Consider the following 18,028-nt stretch of genomic DNA (forward strand, 5'->3'; position numbering starts at 1 on the left):
ATTTGACTTCCTTGTAGCATTTGTTTTATATCAGTTAAACTTCCATAGGAAATGGTGACTGTCCATATAGAAATGTGTTCCATTATTCCCTCTCCCCAATCTTTTTTTGTTTCTTTGGTTTTGTTTTTGCATTAATAGCTTAAAACTTAGTTTGGCGCTTTGAAAAAGTTAGGTTTTAATTGGATGCCATATCCTTTCATTTTAATTTTTCTGATGTGGTATTGGTCTAACAAGTCATTGGTCTTATGACTTAGATAAATGATGCAAAAAATGACTCATACATTGGTAAGCAATCATTTACTGCAAGATATAGTTAATTTCATATTGTGTATATGTGTATTTTTGTTTATGTTATTCAATGCTCACCATGTCTAATGTCTTTCAATTCTCTTTTTGAAGAAAAAAAAATTATATATTATGCCATATGATTACTTATATCACATCACATAATATATGTTGAATATTATAATTATATATAACACACATAAATATATTATGTAATGATTATATTAAATATTGTAACATATTAAATATAATATATAATACTATGGTTAATATGTAACATGATTATATATTATGTTATATAATCAATGTAACATATAACATATGGCTTCTAAAAGCCTTTGACTTCACATTTCTTATTCCTAGACCATATTTTCCAATGCCTTTATGCATATTTTTTCTTTGAAACCACCAAGTTTTAAAGTACATGTTGGTTTAATTTGGAGGGGCTTAACAAGTTCTTTCAAGTAAGATAGGCAGAGATTTTGCTCTGTTTTTATCCAGACATCTTACCTGTGGGAAAAAGTATTCTTGTAATGCTAATGCATTTAAAATATTATCTAATGGGGATTTCAGTTATTTATGATCACTGAATGGCTAGATTATTGGAAATTCATAGGGTAAGCTATGTCTTGCTTACATGGAAAAAATGTGTCTGTGATTTACTTGACAAGTTCTGTTTAAGAGGAAAACTATAATAACACTACTTCAACATTCAAGCTCAACCCTAAGTTACTAGAGCTACAACTAAGGTGTTGGACCCCCAAACCCATTACCAAAGAAAGGGATTTGGGAAGATTCCAGATTGCAATGAACCCAAAAATCTTCCTGACATGGTACACATTGCTATAACAGAATAGACAATCTTCTCTTTTATTGCAGTACAACCTTCATCATTATTTTTATTGTCTACCATTACTTTATTTTTTTAAAACAGTTACATGTTAAGATAGTTTTCAACATTTGTTTTTATAAGATTTCTAGTTTCAATTTTTTGTCCCTCCTTCCCCCCTCCCCAAGACAGCAAGAAATCTGAATAGGTTATATATGTACAATCACATTAAACATATTTCTGCATTAGTCATGCTGTGAAAGGAGAATCAGAGCAAAAGGGAAAAACCTCAAAAAAAGAAAAACCAAAAAAAAAGTAGAAATAGTATGGTTCAATCTACATCTAGATTCCACAGTTCTTTTTGTCTGGATTTGGAGAGCATTTTCCATCATGAGTCCTTTGAAACTATCCTGAACCATTCTCCCTGAGAAGAGTCAAGTCTATAACAGTTGATCAACACACAATGTTGTTGGTACTGTGTACAATGTTCTCCTGGTTCTGCTTCTCTCACTCAGCATCAGTTCATGTAAGTCCTTCCAGATTTCTCTGAAATAAGCCTGCTCATCATTTCTTATAGCACAGTAGTATTCCATTACATTCATATACCACAACTTGTTCAGTCATTCCCCAATTGATGGGCATCCCCTCAATTTCTAATTCCTTGCCACCATAAAAAGAACAGCTATAAATATTTTTGTACATGTGGGTCCTTTTCCCTTTTTTTATGATCTCTTTGGGGAAAAAACCTAATAGTGGTATTGCTGCGTCAAAGGGTATGCACAGTTTAATAGCCCTTTGGGGATAGTTCCAAATTGCTCTCCAAAATGGTTGGATCAGTTCACAGCTCCTCCAACAATGCAATAGTGTTCCAATTTTTCCACAACTTTTCCAACATTTATTATTTTCCTTTTTTTGTCATATTAGCCAATCTGATACAACCTTCATCATTTTGAATGGCACTGAGATCTTTTAGAACATCTCCAGGGGCAGCTAGATGGCGCAATGGATAGAGCACCGGCCCTGGATTCAGGAGGACCCGAGTTCAAATCTGGCCTCAGACACTTAACACTAGCTGTGTGACCCTGGGCAAGTCACTTAACCCCAATTGCCTCACCAAAAAAAAAAAAAAAAGGACATCTCCAAAGTTGGGATTAGTCCTTGTAATTTTGAAAAGGCTGACAGACCAGGGATACCCAGACTGGCTGCAGAAGCTACAAACTGGGGTGGAAGGATTATTGCAGTTCCTTGTGGGAAAGGGCAGGAGGTGGTGCTAAGACTAGAATCTTCCCACAGTTTACTCCTTTGAAGTGAGTTTTGGGGGTGTAAAAAAAACCCTGCAAAACATTGTTGTTAAATTGCCTTATCTCTGTCAAAAAATTGTGGAGCGGGGACAGCTAGGTGGCGCAGTGGATAAAGCACCAGCCCTGGATGCAGGAGAACCTGAGTTTAAATCCAGCCTCAGACACTTGACACTTAACTAGCTGTGTGGTCCTGGGCAAGTCACTCAACCCTCCTTGTCCCACAAAAAAAAAAAAATTGTGGAGCCTTAATAGGAACCAGGTTATAAAATGGTGATAAACCTTTCATAAGGAAGGTAAATGATATAGCAGATGAGAAATTAAGTGTTCCTTAAAGGAGAAATGAAAGCTGTGTTTCAGGTGGGATGTTTAATAGTAATTGGATTTAATGACAGATACTTTATATGAACTAAGGTGTTTGTATTTATAGCTTGCTCTGATACATCATTTACGGGCAGAAATTAAGGTTGCTCAGAATATTACCTGGTTTTAGATGTAACTATATTATTTTCTTTGGGAAAAGAACTGATTAGTTTTTCTTCAATAAAAAGTACCTGCCTATTAGCCCTACAATAGCAGTTAACCAAAGTGCAAAGTGACTCCTATTAGTGACTAATAGGAATTTACCAGCCATTTTAAGACTTGTTTTTCAATCTCAAGTAACACTGAACATTACAGGGAAAGTTTGGACAAAATTTTCAAGAGGACTTTAGTTATGTGTAAAAGATCTTTGGATCGAGACCACAGCCAAAAAACAAGAACTCATTAAGTGTCCCCTGTGTACCAGCTGTTGAGGAACACAAAAACAAACGTGAAACATTGTCTCTGAAGAGCTAATGTTCTATATGGGGAAACAACATATACACAAAATAGATAAAAATTAATAAAAAGTAGTTTGAGTAGAGTAGAAAGTGGAAGAGACATTAGCAATTGGGGAGAGAGAGACCAAGATCAGGAGAGGCCTCATTTGGACATGGCTCTTAAGCCTTAAAGTAAATTAGAGATTTTAAGTAGTGGAGGTGAAGCAAGATTCCATGGGAAGAGAAAGGGAGTGGCAGACAACATATGCCAAAGCATGGAACAGGAAATGGAAAGCTATGTGTGAGGGATGTCAAATAGGCCAGTTTGCCTAGACAATAAGGTGCACGAAAGGGAGGAATGTATAAATAAGCCCAGAAAGGTAGGTTGCAAAAGACTTAATGCAAAGCAGAAATTTGTACTTAATCCCAGAGGTCATAGGAAGCCACAGGAATCTCTTGAATATGGGAGTAATACATGCTGTAGTATAATCACTTTGACAACCTTGTGAAGGATAGATTGGAGAGGAGATAGGCTTGAGGCAGGGAGACAAATTAGAAGGCATGTTTTAATATGATTATGTATAGCTTTGATTTCTTTGTCTGAAATCTGCCTGTTCATATTCTTTGACCATTTGTCAATTGGGGAATGACTTATTTTTATAAATTTGACTCAGTTCTCTATATATTTGAGAAATGAGGCCTTTATCAGAGATATTTGTTTCAATGATTCTTTCCCAGTTTTTTGCTTCCCTTGTAATTTTGGTTACATTAGTTTTGTTTGTGCAAAAACTTTTAAATTTTATATAATCAAAATTATCTTTTTTACATTTTGTTTTACTCTCTATATCTTCTTTGGTCCTAAATTCTTACTCTGCCCATAAATCTAACAGATAAATGATTCCATACTCTCTTAATTTGCTTATGGTATCATTCTTTATGTTTAAATCACGTACCCGTTTTGACCTTGTTTTAGTATATGGTGTGACATGTTGGTCTATAGCTAATTTCTGCCATATTGCTTTCCAGTTTTCCCAGCAGTTTTTCTCAAATAATGAATTTTTGTTCAAAAAGTTTGGATCTTTGGATTTATCTTATACTAGATTACTGTAGTCATTTACTATAGTGTAATTTATACCTATTCTATTCCACTGATCCACCTCTCTATAATGTTTTGATAATTACTACTTTATAATACAGTTTGAGATCTGGTATTGCTAGACTACCTTTTGTATTTTTTCCATTGATTTCCATGATATCCTTGAACTTCTGTTTTTCCAGATGAATTTTGTTATTATTTTTTCTAGATTTACAAAATATTTTTTCATAGTTTGATTGGTATAGTACTAAATAAGTAAATTAACTTAGGTAGGATTGTCATTTTTATTACATTGGCTCTGCCTACCCATGAGCAATTAATATTTTTCCAATTGTTTAGATATGACTTTATTTCTGTGAAAAGTGTTTTGTGGTTCTGGTTTTATAGTACCTGTGTTTGTCTCAGCATGTAGACTCCAAATATTTTATATTGGTCATAGTTATTTTAAAAAGAATTTCTCTTTCTATCTGTTATTGCTGGATTTTGTTGGTAACATATAGAACTATGGATAATTTATGTGGGTTTCTTTTGTATCCTGCAACTTTGCTAAGGTTGTTAATAATTTCAAGTAGCTGTTTAGTAGATTCTCTAGGATTTTCTAAGTACAATATCATATTGGTGGAGCCAAGATGGCAGGGGAAAGGCAGTAATCTCTTGGAGCTCCCAACACAATCACACCAAAAACCTCCAAATACTTCCATAAGACAATTCCTGAGCAGTAAAACCCACAAAAGGACAGGGTGAGATTATTTTCCAGGCAAAGATGGCTTAGAAGGTTGGCGGGAAAGGTCTGTTGTATAGGGGTGGGAGTGGAACCCAAATCCAGGCTGTGCCAGCACAGATCCAGCCCCAGACAGGCCACACCAGAGAAAGAGACCTCCAGAGCCTTTGAATCAGCTGCAGTAGTGGCTGCTTCTGGAACTCAGTTCACAGTCTGGTGAGAGGATTGAGCAGTTGGCCAGGGGGAGATAGCAGGGGTCTCTGCTGACTCTGAGGCAGAACTTTGTCATTTTGCCAGTGCTTGGAACCAGGAAGAAGTCTGGAGTGGTGGGCCCAGGTTGGGGAGGGGTACAGGCTCACCTGAAGCTAGCAACCATAGTGAAATAGAATTCTGTTTCCAGGTTAAAGATCAAGTAAGCCTGGGGCTATTTACAGACCAGAGTACAGTCCAGGGAAGTAGAGAAAATGCCTTTCCTTAAATCATACCACATTGGACTCTCTGAAGCTTGGGACAGTGTGACCTGGAGGCAATTCCCCACTTTAAAAAGAAGATAAAAAGTCAAGAAATAGGCTAGAAAAATGAACAGACAGAAGAAAATGTAGACCATTAAAAGTTTCTTTGGTGACAAGGAAGATCAAAATATACCCTCAGAAGAAGATAACAAAGTCAAAGAACCTATATCCAAAGCTTCCAAGAAAAGTATTAATTGGTCTCAGGCCATAGAAGTGCTCAAAAAGGACTTTGAGGATAAAGTAAGAGAAGTAGAGGAAAAAATGGACAGAGAAATGAGAGTGATGCAGGAAAGTCATGAAAAGAGTCAACAGCTTGAAAAGTGAAATGGAAAAGCTCTCTGAAGAAAATACTTAAGAATTAGGATTGAACAAATAGCAGCTAATGACTTTATGAGAAATCAAGACAAAATAAAGCAAATCCAAATGAATGAAAAATTAGAAGGCAATGTGAAATTTCTCCTTGGAAAAACAATTAACCTGGAAAATAGATCCAAGAGAGAGAATTTGAAAATTATTAGTCTACCAGAAAACCATGATCAAAAAGAGCTTATATATCATCTTCCAAGAAATTATCAGGGAAAATTGTCCTGATATTCTACAAGCAGAAGGTAAAACAAATTGAAAGAATCTACCTATGACCTCCTGAAATAGATCCCCAAATGAAAACTTCCAGGAATATTATAGCCAAATTCCAGAGCTTCCAGGTCAAAGAGAAAATGTTGCAAGCAGCCAGAAAGAAACAATTCAAGTACTGTGGAGCCAGTCAGTATAACACAAGATCTAGCAGCTTCTACATTAAAGGGTTGGAGGGCAAGGAATATGATATTCTGGAGGACAAAGGAACTGGAATTACAACCAAGAATCACCTAACCAACAAAACTGAGTATAATCTTTCAGGGGGAAAAAGGGACTATAATGAAAAAGGGGACTGAAAAGACCTGAACTGAATAGAAAATTTGACATTCAAATACAAGACCCTAGAGAAGCATATAAAGGTAAAAAGGAAAACAAAATCATGAGGGATGTTAAAAGTTTAAACTGTTTACATTCCTACATAGCAAGATGATACTTCTAACTCATAAGAACTTTCTCAGTATTAGGGCAGCTGAATGCCAAGTGAAATGTACTATATACAAAATAACAGCAATTTGTAAGATGATCTGTTATGAATGACTTAGTTATTTTCAGCAATGCAATGATCCAAAACAACTCTGAAGGACTTATGAAAAATGCAATCCATCTACAGAGAAAGAACTGATGGTATCTGAATACTGATGGAAGTATATATATATTTTTAAAAAGTGTAAAATCATATCATCTGCAAAGAGTGATAGCTTTGTTTCTTTGTCTTTGTTACCTATTCTAATTCCTTTTTCTTCTCTTATTTCTATAGCTAACATTTCTAGTACAATATTAAATAATAGAGGTAATAATGGGCATCCTTGCTTCACTCCTGATTGTATTGGGAAGGCTTCTAGTTTGCTGATGGTTTATGAATTTGGTAGGACTCCACTTATGTTTTCAAATAATTTATATAATATTGGGATTAATTGTTCTTTGAATGTTTGGTAGAATTCACTTGTGAATCCATCTGGTCCTGGGGATTTTTTTTAGGAAGTTCATTGGTGGCTTATTCAATTTCTTTTTCTAAAATTGGGTTATTTTAATATTATTTTCTTCTGTTAATATGGATAATTTATATTTTATAGATATTCATCCATTTAATTTAGATTGTCAAATTTATTGGCATATAATTGGGCAAAGAGTTCCTAATAATTGTCTTAATTTCCTCTTCATTGGTGATGAGTTCACCTCTTTCATTTTTTGATACTAGTAATTTGGTTTTCTCCTTTCCTTTTTTTGATCAAATAAGCCAGTGGTTTGTCTATTTTATTATTTTTCCATAAAACTAGCTTCTATTTTTATTTATTAATTCAATGGTTTTTTCACTTTCAATTTTATTGATCTCTCCTTTGATTTTCAGGATTTCCAATTCACTGTTTGTTGGGGGATTTTTAGTTAGTTCATTTTCTAGTTTTTTTAGTTGTATGCCCAATTAATTAATCTGCTTTTTCTCTATTATATTGATGTAAGCAGTTAGGTATATAAATTTTCCCCTACAGACTGCTTTGGCTATATCCCATAAATTTTGATATAATGTCTCATCGTTGTAATTTTCTTTAATGAAATCATTGATTGTTTCTGTGATTTGTTCTTTGACCCATTTGTTTTTTAGGATCAAATAATCTAATTTCCAATTTATTTTTATTTTTATTTTATTTTTTGCAGGGCAATGGGGATTAAGTGACTTGCCCAGGGCCACATAGCTCATAAGTGTCTGAGGCCGGATTTTGAACTCAGGTCCTCTTGAATCTAGGGCCAGTGCTTTATCCACTGCACCCCCTAGCTACTCCCAATTGATTTTTAATCTCTTTTGCAATTATCCATTATTGAATGTGATTTTTATTGCATTATGATTTGACAATGATGTGTTTACTATTTCTTCTTTTCTGCATCTGGTTGTAAGGTTTTTATGCCCTAATATGTGATCAATTTTTATGTAGGTCCCATGTACTGCTGAGAAGAAGGTATGTTCCTTTCTATTCCCATTCAATTTTCTCCAGAGATCTATCATGTCTAACTTTTCAAGAATTGTCTTCATTTCCTTAACTTCTTTCTTCTTTATTTTTTTGTTAGATTTATCCAGTTCTGAGAGGGGAAGATTAAGGTCCCCCACTAGGATAGTTTTATTATCTATTTCCTTCTGTAACTCATTCAACTTCTTCAAAAATTTAGATGCTATGCCATTTAGTGCATATATGTTAAGTATTGATATGACTTCATTTTCTATGGTACCTTTCAGTTAGATATAGTTTCCTGGGACAGCTAGGTGGTACAGTGGATAAAGCACTGGCCCTGGATTCAGGAGGACCTGAGTTCAAATCCAGCCTCAGACACTTGACACTTACTAGCTGTGTGACCCTGGGCAGGTCACTGAACCCCCATTGTCTGCAAAAAAAAAAAAAGATATAGTTTTCTTCTTTTTCTCTTTTAACTAGCTCTATTTTTCTTTTGTGTTGTCTAAAATCATGATTGCAAACCCTGCTTTTTTTGCTTCAGGTGAAGCTTAATAGATTCTGTTCCAGCCCCTTACATGTACCCTGTGTGTATCTCTCTGCTTCAAATGTATTTCTTGTAAACAACATATTGTAGGATTTTGGTTTTTAATCCATTCTACTATCTGCTTCTATTTAATGGGTGATTTATCCCATTCATGTTTATAGTTATGATGACTAACTGCTTATTTTTTACCTCTTCATCCCCCCCACCCCTTCTCTCCTTCCCCCAAATCCCTTCTTTTGTATCAATCCCTCCTCCCACTTCTATTATCCTCATCCCTTTTTAACTTCCTTATAGGATAAGATAGATTCCTATATTCAATTGAGTGTGTTTGTTATTCTCTCTGAGCTAACTTTGATGAGAGTAAGGTTTAATCTTTGTCCATCCCCCCCACCCCATCTTCACCATAGTTCTTTCATGACTCTTTTGTGTGTGTGGGGGGGGGCAGTTCACCCCATTCAATTTCCGCTCTCCTTCCATGCAATTTCTTTCTTACCTCTTTATTTTGTTTGTTTTTGGGGGTGTCATCCCATCAATGTCACCTTAAAACCACATCCTCTGTCTACTTATACTTCTTCTAATTATTCTTATAATAAAGTTGTTAAGCCTTACAAATATTATCATCCCTTCAATATCTACTTAAGATCCACATCCTCTCTCTACATATACTTCTTCTAATTTCTCTTATAATAAAGTTGTTAAGACTTACAATATTATCATATAGAAATATAAACAGTTTAAGCTTATTAAATTTCTTACAGGTTTTATTTCTTATTTCCTTTTCACCTTTTTATGTTTCTCTTGAGTCTTGTATTTGGAGATCAAATGTTTTATTCAACTCTGGCATTTTAACCAGAAATAATTGAAAGTCCTCTATTTCATTAAATATCCATTCCCCGCCCCCCCCCATGAAACAGTATATTCAATTTTGATGTGTAGGTGATTCTTGGTTGTCAACCTAACTCTTTTGCCTTACAGTATATTATATTCCAAGTCCTGCAATTCTTTAATGTGGAAACTGCCAAGTTCTGTGTAATTCTGACTATAGCTCCATGGTATTTGAATTGCTTCTTTTTGGCTGACTGCAATGCCATTTCCTTAATCTGTGAGCTTTGAAATTTGGCTATGATGTTCTGGGGAGTTTTCATTTGGGGATCTCTTTCAGGTGGTGATCGGTGGATTCTTTCAATTTCTATTTTGCTGTCTGGTTCTAATATTTCAGGGCAGTTTTCTTTGATGATTTCTTGAAAGATATTGTCCAGGCTTTTTTGTTTGTTTGTTTTTGGTCATAGCTTTCAGATAGTCCAGTAATTCTTATATTATCTCTCCTGGATCTATTTTCTAGGTTAGTTGTTTTTACAATGAGAAATTTCACATAGTCTTCTATATTTTTTTAATTTTTTGATTTTGTTTTATTGTATCTTGGTGTCTATTCAATTCTAATTTTTAAAGAATTATTTCTTCAGTGACCTTTCATACTTCCTTTTCCATTTAGCTAAATCTATTTTTAGGGAGTTATTTTCCTCAGTAAATTCTTGTATTTTTTTCACAGTTCTCTCTTTTTTTAATTAAAAAAACTAGCTAATTTAGTCAAACAAAAAGAAAAAAATCCCTGAAGGTTGAATAAATGAAGAATAAATGAATTCATCATATATGAATAATATACAGTCATTATAAATCAATAAAAGGCAACCACAATGCATGCAAAAGAAATTAAGAAAACAAGCAGACATTAGTATTCCGGCCTTATGATAATAAATTGAAGAACTTAAAAGAAATAGATGTACCTCTTCAAATATATACAATAATTGAATAGCACAATGGGAAATCATTAAGCTCAACAGATCTTTTGGGGTTGGTAGTGGCAGGAGGAGAATCAAGTAATTTTTTTTTTGTAACAAACATTTATTTTATTTTTTTCCAGTTACAGTCAACATTCATTTTCATAAGATTTAGAGTCCCAAATTTTTCTCCTTCCCTCCCTCCCTTTCCTTCCTCCTCCACAAGACAGCAACCAAGTTATATATGTACAACCCACAAGTGCTCTTTTTATCAGTTATTTCTATGGGGGTGGATAGTAAGCTCCATCATTAGGCCCTTGGGGTTGTCTTGGATGATTGCATTACTGAGAGTAGTTAAGTCATTCACAATTGCTCATTGAATACTGCTGTCACTATGCACAATGTCCTCCCAGCTCTGCTCACTTCACTATACATCAGTTCAAGAGTCTTTCCAGGTTTTTCTGGGATCATCCTGTTTGTCATTTCCTATAGCACAATACCATTCCACCACAATCATATACCACAGCTTCTTCTGTCATTCCTCAATTGTTGGACATTCCCTTGATTCTCAATTTTTAGCCACCACAAAGAGTTGCTATAAATATTTTTTGTACAATTTCCCCCTTTTCTCTTTTTCATTATTTCTATTGTTAACTGTTTCCCTTCCATCCTCTTCCCTTCCCCATGATATTTATTCTATTTTGCATCTTCTTTCATCCTATCCCTCTTCAAAAGGGATTTGCTTCTGTCTGTCCCCTCCCCTGCTCTGCCCTTCCTTCTTTTGCCCCTCTCTCTTTATCCCCTTCCCCTCCTATTTTCCTGCAGGGCTATAAAGATTACTCCACCCAATTGAGTGTGTATGTTATTCCCTCCTTGAGCCAATTCTAATGAGATTGAGGTCTTTGAGCCAATTCTGATGACTGTTAGGCTCATTTACTGCCCAGATTAAATAGATTACTCCACCCAGTTGGGTGTGTGTGTGTTAATCCATCATTGAGGCAACTCTGATAAGTTTAAGGTCTTTGAGCCTTTTCTGGTGAATGTAAAATTAGTTTACTGCCCTGCTCCTCCCCCATCTCTTCCCCCATGCCATAAGCCTATTCCTGTTTCTTTCATGTAGGATTTCACCTCTGCCCTTCCCTCTCCCCCAGTGCGTTCCCCCTACCCCTCAATTAAACCCTAAAGATGTCATCATGGGGCAGCTAGGTGACACAGTGGACAAAACATCCATCCTGGACCCAGGGGGATCCAAGCCAAAACCTGGCCTCAGACACAAGACAGTCAACCACTGCACAACCCCAGGCATGTCCTCCAATTCCAATGTTTTATGGTTCTGTAGGGTCTTGTATTTGAAAATCCAATTTGCCATTCAGTTCAGGTCTTTTCATCATGAATACCTGAAAGTCCTCTTTTTCATTAAAATCCCATTTTTCCCTCTGAAAAATTATACTCAGTTTTGCTGGGTAGGTGATTCTTGGATGTAATCCAAATTCCTTTGCCCTCTGAAATATCATATTCCATGCCCTCTGGTCCTTTAAGGTAGAAGCTGCTAGATCTTGTGCTATCCTGGCTGGGGCTCCAAAGTACTTGAATTCTTTCTTTTTTGGCAGCTTGCAACATTTTCTTCTTGACATGAGAGGTCTGGAATTTGGACATAATATTCCTAGGAGTTTTCCTTTTGGGATCTCTTTCTGGAAGTGCTCAGTGGATTCTTTCAATTTCTATTTTATCTTCTGCTTCTAGAATATGGGGGGGGCAGCTAGGTGGCGCAGTGGATAAAACACTGTCCCTGAATTCAGGAGGACCTGAGTTCAAATCCAGCCTTAGACACTTAACACTTACTAGCTGTGTGACCTTGGGTAAGTCACTTAACCTTCATTGCCCCACAAGAAAAAAGAAAGAAAAAAGGCTTTAGAATAGCTTTCAAATTATCTCTCCTGGACCTATTTTCGAGGTCAGCAGTTTTTCCCAGAAGATATTTCACATTGCCCTCTATTTTTTTTATTCATTTGGATTTGCTTTATTGTGCCTTGGTTTCTCATAAAGTCACTAGCTTCCATTTGGTCAATTCTAATTCTTAGTCAATTATTTTTGTCAGAGAGCTTTTGTACCTCCTTTTCCATTTGGTCAATTTGACTTTTCAAGCTCTTGATTTTTTTTCTCATGTCTTTCCTGCATCACTCTCCTTTCTCTTTCCATTTTTTCCTCTACCTCTCTAACTTTATCTTCAAAGTCCTTTTTGAGTGCCTCTCTATCCTGAGACCAATTAATATTTTTCTTGGAAGCTTTAGATATAGGGGCCCTGATGTTAGCATCTTCCTCTGAGGGTACACCTCAATCTTCCTTGTCACTAAAGAAACTTTCTGTGGTCCTCACCTTTCTCTGTCTGCTTATCTTGCCTTTATTTTACTTGACTTTTAGCTCCTTAAAGTGGGGCACTGTTTCCAGGCTGCAGTATCCCAAGCTTCAGAAGTCCCAGGTGGTATGATTTAAGGAGGATCAGGTTCTTCACTCACCTGACCTGTTCCTTGGTCTGTAGATGACCCCAGACTAACTTTATATTCAACCAGCTTTGTGTGTTGTGGTTGAAAGATCCAATAAGCCGGTTACCTCCTCCCCCCACCTGGGCCACTGCTGCTCAGGCCTACCTCTTGGTTCCCAGCAGGGGTGAAAAACCCAAGTTCTGCCTCAGCACCAGCATAGACCCCTGTAGTCTCTCCCCTGCCAAGGGCTCAGCCCTTTCACCAGATTGTGAACTTAGTTCCAGATAACACTGGTACTTCAGCTGATTCAGAGGCTCTGGGGGGTCTCCTTCTCTGGTTAAGCCTTCCTGAGACTGGATCTGTGTCAGGGTGACTGTGGGGTTGGGCTCCACTCCTGTCTCAGCACAGCAGCTCCCTCCTTCTGGCCTTCCAAGCTGTTCTTGGTTAGAAGATGATTTCAGCACATTCTTCTGCGGGTTTTGCTGCTCTAGGCATTGTCCTATGGCATTATTTAGATGGTTTTTGGAGCAATCGTGTCATGAGTTCAAGAGCTCATGGCCTTTCCTCTGCCAGGAATTCCTTTTGGGCCTGAGACCAATTTACATTTTTCTTTGAAGTTTCACCTGTAGCCATTTTGTTACTATTGTCCTCCTCTATGTTTATGCCTTGATTTTCCCTATCACCATAGTAATTGTCAGTAGTCAAGCTTTTTTTTCTCATTTTTGTGCCTTGATGTTTTAATGAGAGAGTTGGTTTCTATTTCTGCACTGTCCCAAGTTTTTGTGCTGAGACTCTGGGTCTTACTGTTGGTGGCTTTCACTGGGCTTCAGGGCTTAGATGCTTGTTTTCTCTGTAGAGTAAGCTTCCCTTCTTATTGGTATTGGAGGTCAGTATTCCCTTTTGGCCTCCCCTGGGTTTGCACTGGCCTTCTCTAGGGGTGGTTTCCTGGTGCTGGGGTACAAAAGTTAACATCTTTCTGGTGGCTGGCCCTGGAGGAGTGATCTTGTTGCTGGTCAACCCCAGGGGTGGTGCCATGCTGCTGGGTTGATCTGTTAGAGGGCCTCTCTGTTAGCAGGCCCTGGAAGAATAATTTTGTTTGTAATCTACCAAAGTGTAGGGGTCCTGCTGCTGGGTTGCTATGGTAATTGAGTCCCTCTTCTAGTAAGCCCAGGAAGGGTAATTTTATTGTGTTCTGCTGAGGATTGGAGTCCCCTCCTGCTGGTTTGCCCTGGAAATAGTCTCTTTCCTTGGAAGTCACAGGGGTGGGAACTTGCTATTCACCAGTCTTGGGCAGGGCTTAACTACTGGTCAGCAATGGGGTCAAAGCCTCCCTGGTGGTCTGTGCTAGCTATGGGGTACCTGGTGAGAATCCCTGCTATGCTGCCCAGACTACTCACCTGCCTAGGGGGCTGCTGGTTTGCAGGGGGATAGAACCATGCTGGTCATTTGCCCCAGGCTCAGAGCCCTGCTTCAGACCCCCTGCTGTAAACCCAGAAACTACTGCTGCTGCTGCTGCTGCTGCTGCTGCTGCTCTTGGACCTTTCTTCCCTCCCACCCCGGTAAGACAGACCTTTACTGCTGGGCTGTTAGGCTGCTTCCCTTTTCCTGGAACAATTCAGAGACAGTTTTATATTGGTTTGGAAGGGAAATCTAGGAGAGCTCTAGACATCTTGGCTTGACTTGTTTTTTAAGATTTGGAGTTCCAAATTTCTCTCCCTTCCTCCCTTCCCTCTCTTCTCCCCAAGACAGCAAGCCATCTGATACACATTTCCATATTAGTCATTTTGTGAAAGAAGAAACAGAAAAATTAAAAACAATAAAAATGGTGCACTTTGATCTGCATTCAGACTCTATCATTCTTTCTCTGGATGTGAATCTTTTAGAATTCATACAGGGGGGCAGCTAGGTGGCACAGTGGATAGAGCACTGGCCAGGGAGTCAGGAGTACCTGAGTTCAAATCCGACCTCAGACACTTAACACTTACTAGCTGTGTGACCCTGGGCAAGTCACTTAACCCCAATTGCCTCACTAAAAAAAAAAGAAGAAGAATTCATACAGGACAGTTTCAAGAGTACACATAGAGGAGGCATCTAGGTGGTGCAGTGGATAAAGCATAGGCCCTGGATTCAGGAGGACCTGAGTTCAAATCCAGTGACATTTGACACTAGTTGTGTGACTCTGGGCAAGTCACTTAACCCTCATTGCCCGGAAAAAAAAAAAAAGAGTTCACATAGAGGGGTGGCCTGGACAAAGGCGAAAGACCATCTCTTTTTCAGACAACTGGAGAAAAGGAAGAGAGAATGGGGTTGATGACAAGAGTTTTTGAGATGTAGATAAGGGAGAGAGCTCATGGCTCATGACTTCTGTTTTCTCATTAAAGCATGAGGTAAGTTCCTTTAATGAGAGGGTAGGTAGGTGTGGTATAGGCTTAAAGAGAGAAAGGGTTTAAAGCAGTTGTCAAGGGAGTGGAATTTTTGCAGGACAAGCCTGATTTCAAACCAATCTGATGGTTCGCCATCTGGGATTGAAAAGAAATGAGATGGGGCGGCTAGATGGCATAGTGGATAAGGCACTGGCCCTGGATTCAGAAGGACCTGAGTTCAAATCCAGCCTCAGACATTTAACACTTACTAGCTGTGTGACCCTGGGCAAGTCACTTAACCCCAATTGCCTCACCAAAAAAAAAAAAAAAAAGAAAAAAGAAATGAGACATTTGTTCACCATCTGACATCCAAAAAGGGAGAAAGATGAGGAAAAGAAGTTGTAGTAGCTGTAGTTGTTGTTGTTTCTTTAGCAGTAGACCAGAAAAATATATGTAGCAAGGACACAGCCCTGGTTCAGGTAAATGCAACCCCACTCCCACCTTGTTTCCATACAGAAACTTGTCTGGTCGTAATGCTGTGTTGATACTTCGGGCAATAGTATATCACTAAAGTGGGGAAGAGGGGATGCTCCCCTAGGCTGAGGTTTCATCTTGAGGATGGCTCAGAAGCTGTCAATGGCTCAAACTCTAGCCCTCTGGACCAAAGAAATCTGAAGCCTTTTAGCTCATCTACATTTTAGGGAAAAACTAACCCCAGCCTACATCCTAGTGATCCTGGTAGAGGTCACACAAGAGAAGGTGAAACCTGTATTAAAGAAAATAGCTAGGGATGCCGTGTCTTTTATGATGGGGGGAGAAGGTGGGAGGCAGCCAAATTTACATGAATACTAGAAGATGAGAATAGCATGAGAGGAAGAAGTCTGAATTGAAAGCGTGGGGATTCTAGAGGACATAATGGAAGGGGCAGGCAAAACTGAATTGGGACATGAAACGGGGTGTAGATGAAATAGAGGGTTTAAAAGAATTAGAAGGGGTGGCAGTGGAAGGAGGATTTTTTTTTAGGCATCCTGGGAACCTCTATCACTGGAATAGGGAAAGTTTTTTGTCCTTCATTCATGAAGAGGACCATGACATCAGAGTTATGCCACGACTTGCAGTCAATTGGATTTAAGCGAGGGAGGGCTGTGCAAGGTCACCAACCTCACTCTCTCCTCCAGAGCCATCTGGGCCCAGTGCCAAGATATATATCAGGATGACTGGAGATGGCCCTGGATTTTTAAAGCAATTGGAGTTAAGTGACTTGCCCAGGGTCACACAGCTAATAAGTGTCTAAGAAGAGCTTTGAACTTAGGTTCTCCTAGCTTCAGGGCCAGTGCTCTATCCACTGTGGCACTTAGCTTGCCCCAGTTGGAAGAGTAAGTGGTGGGAGTTTGCTAGCCTTTTGTTTGAGGCATCTAGAGTCTCATGGACAGCATCGGTGTTCTTTCAAGTGTTAAGGAAATAGGGAGAGTCAGTTCACCTGTACCTTGCCAGTGGTAAGATGACAGAACAATAAGATGCAAAAGGAGTCAGTTCTTCCCCAGTCCCCTCAGTGATTTAGAAATATTGCTCATCCCACTTCACATCCCACTCTATTTGTTCCTAAAGGTAGAAAAAAAATTATATAAAAGGGAATAAACACTTATATAGCTCTTGCTCTATGTCAGATATGGGTACTTTTTACAATTATTACCTCATTTGATCCTCACTACTACCCTAGGAGGTAGGTGTTGTTATTATATCCATTTTACAATTGAAGAAACTAAGGGAAGCAACTAGACCACAAGGAATGCCCAACTCTACTCTCACCACTGAGCCTTATCAAAGCCTCCCATGTAATGCACTACCCTGCAGCAGAGCTCCAGTGTATACAGCCTTGCTGTGCCTATCTCCTCTCACACTGAACAGAAAAAATGATTAACATGTTAAACATATTATAACTCAGGAAATTATGTTATGTGAGGGAGAATATTCTTTAAGAAATGCAAGTTTAGGGGCAGCTAGATGGCGCAGTGGATAGAGCACCGGCCCTGGAGTCGGGAGTACCTGAGTTCAGATCTGGCCTCAGACACTTAACACTTGCTAGCTGTGTGACCCTGGGCAGGTCACTTAACCCCAATTGCCTCACTAAAAAAAAAAAAAAAAAAAAAAAAAAAAAGAAATGCAAGTTTAGCAGCAGCTATGTGGCGCAGTGGATAAAGCACTGGCCTTGGATTCAGGAGGACCTGAGTTCAAATCCAGCCTCAGACACTTGACACTTAACTAGGTGTGTGACCCTAGGCAAGTCACTTAACCCTCATTGCCCTGCAAAAAAAGAAAAAAAAGAAATGCAAGTTTAAGCATCAATGAATGAGATGGAAGAAATTAAAAAGGTTTAATTAAATTATAAATTATTATGTTTCTACCTTCTCAAGATCTCTTGTATATGTTCATTCTCTCCTCTGACATGGCCACCACCCTAGTCCAAACCCTTACATATGGACTGCTACAAGAGTCTGATGATTGGTCTCCTTCTCTTAAGTCTCTTCCCACTCCAGTCTATCTTCCCACCTTTCAAGTATTCTTATACCTTAGATCCAACCTCTATTTTGTAGTTCAATGACACCAGTTTCCTTGATGTTCTTCTAACAAGACAATATGTGTCCTGACTCTGGGCATGTTTACTGTCTGGCTGCCATGCCTGGAATTCTTTTGTTTTTCTCTACCCCTTAGTTTTCCTGGCTTCCTTCAAATCTCAGCT

General features: G+C 38.2%; 1 protein-coding gene across 1 annotated transcript in view; it reads left to right on the top strand.

Annotated features, from left to right (window-relative positions):
• The window catches only part of TMEM260 (transmembrane protein 260), a 104,733-nt gene extending 99,183 nt beyond the window's left edge, over positions 1-5,550 (top strand). The window contains exon 16 of the mRNA XM_043988502.1: positions 5,430-5,550. Within this exon, the coding sequence (XP_043844437.1) occupies positions 5,430-5,507 (78 nt within the window). The 3' untranslated portion in view covers positions 5,508-5,550. The remainder of the gene's footprint in view (positions 1-5,429) is intronic.
• The last annotated feature ends 12,478 nt before the right edge of the window (positions 5,551-18,028 follow it).

The sequence above is a fragment of the Dromiciops gliroides genome, chromosome 2, assembly GCF_019393635.1.
Source record: "Dromiciops gliroides isolate mDroGli1 chromosome 2, mDroGli1.pri, whole genome shotgun sequence".
Classification (NCBI taxonomy): domain Eukaryota; kingdom Metazoa; phylum Chordata; class Mammalia; order Microbiotheria; family Microbiotheriidae; genus Dromiciops; species Dromiciops gliroides.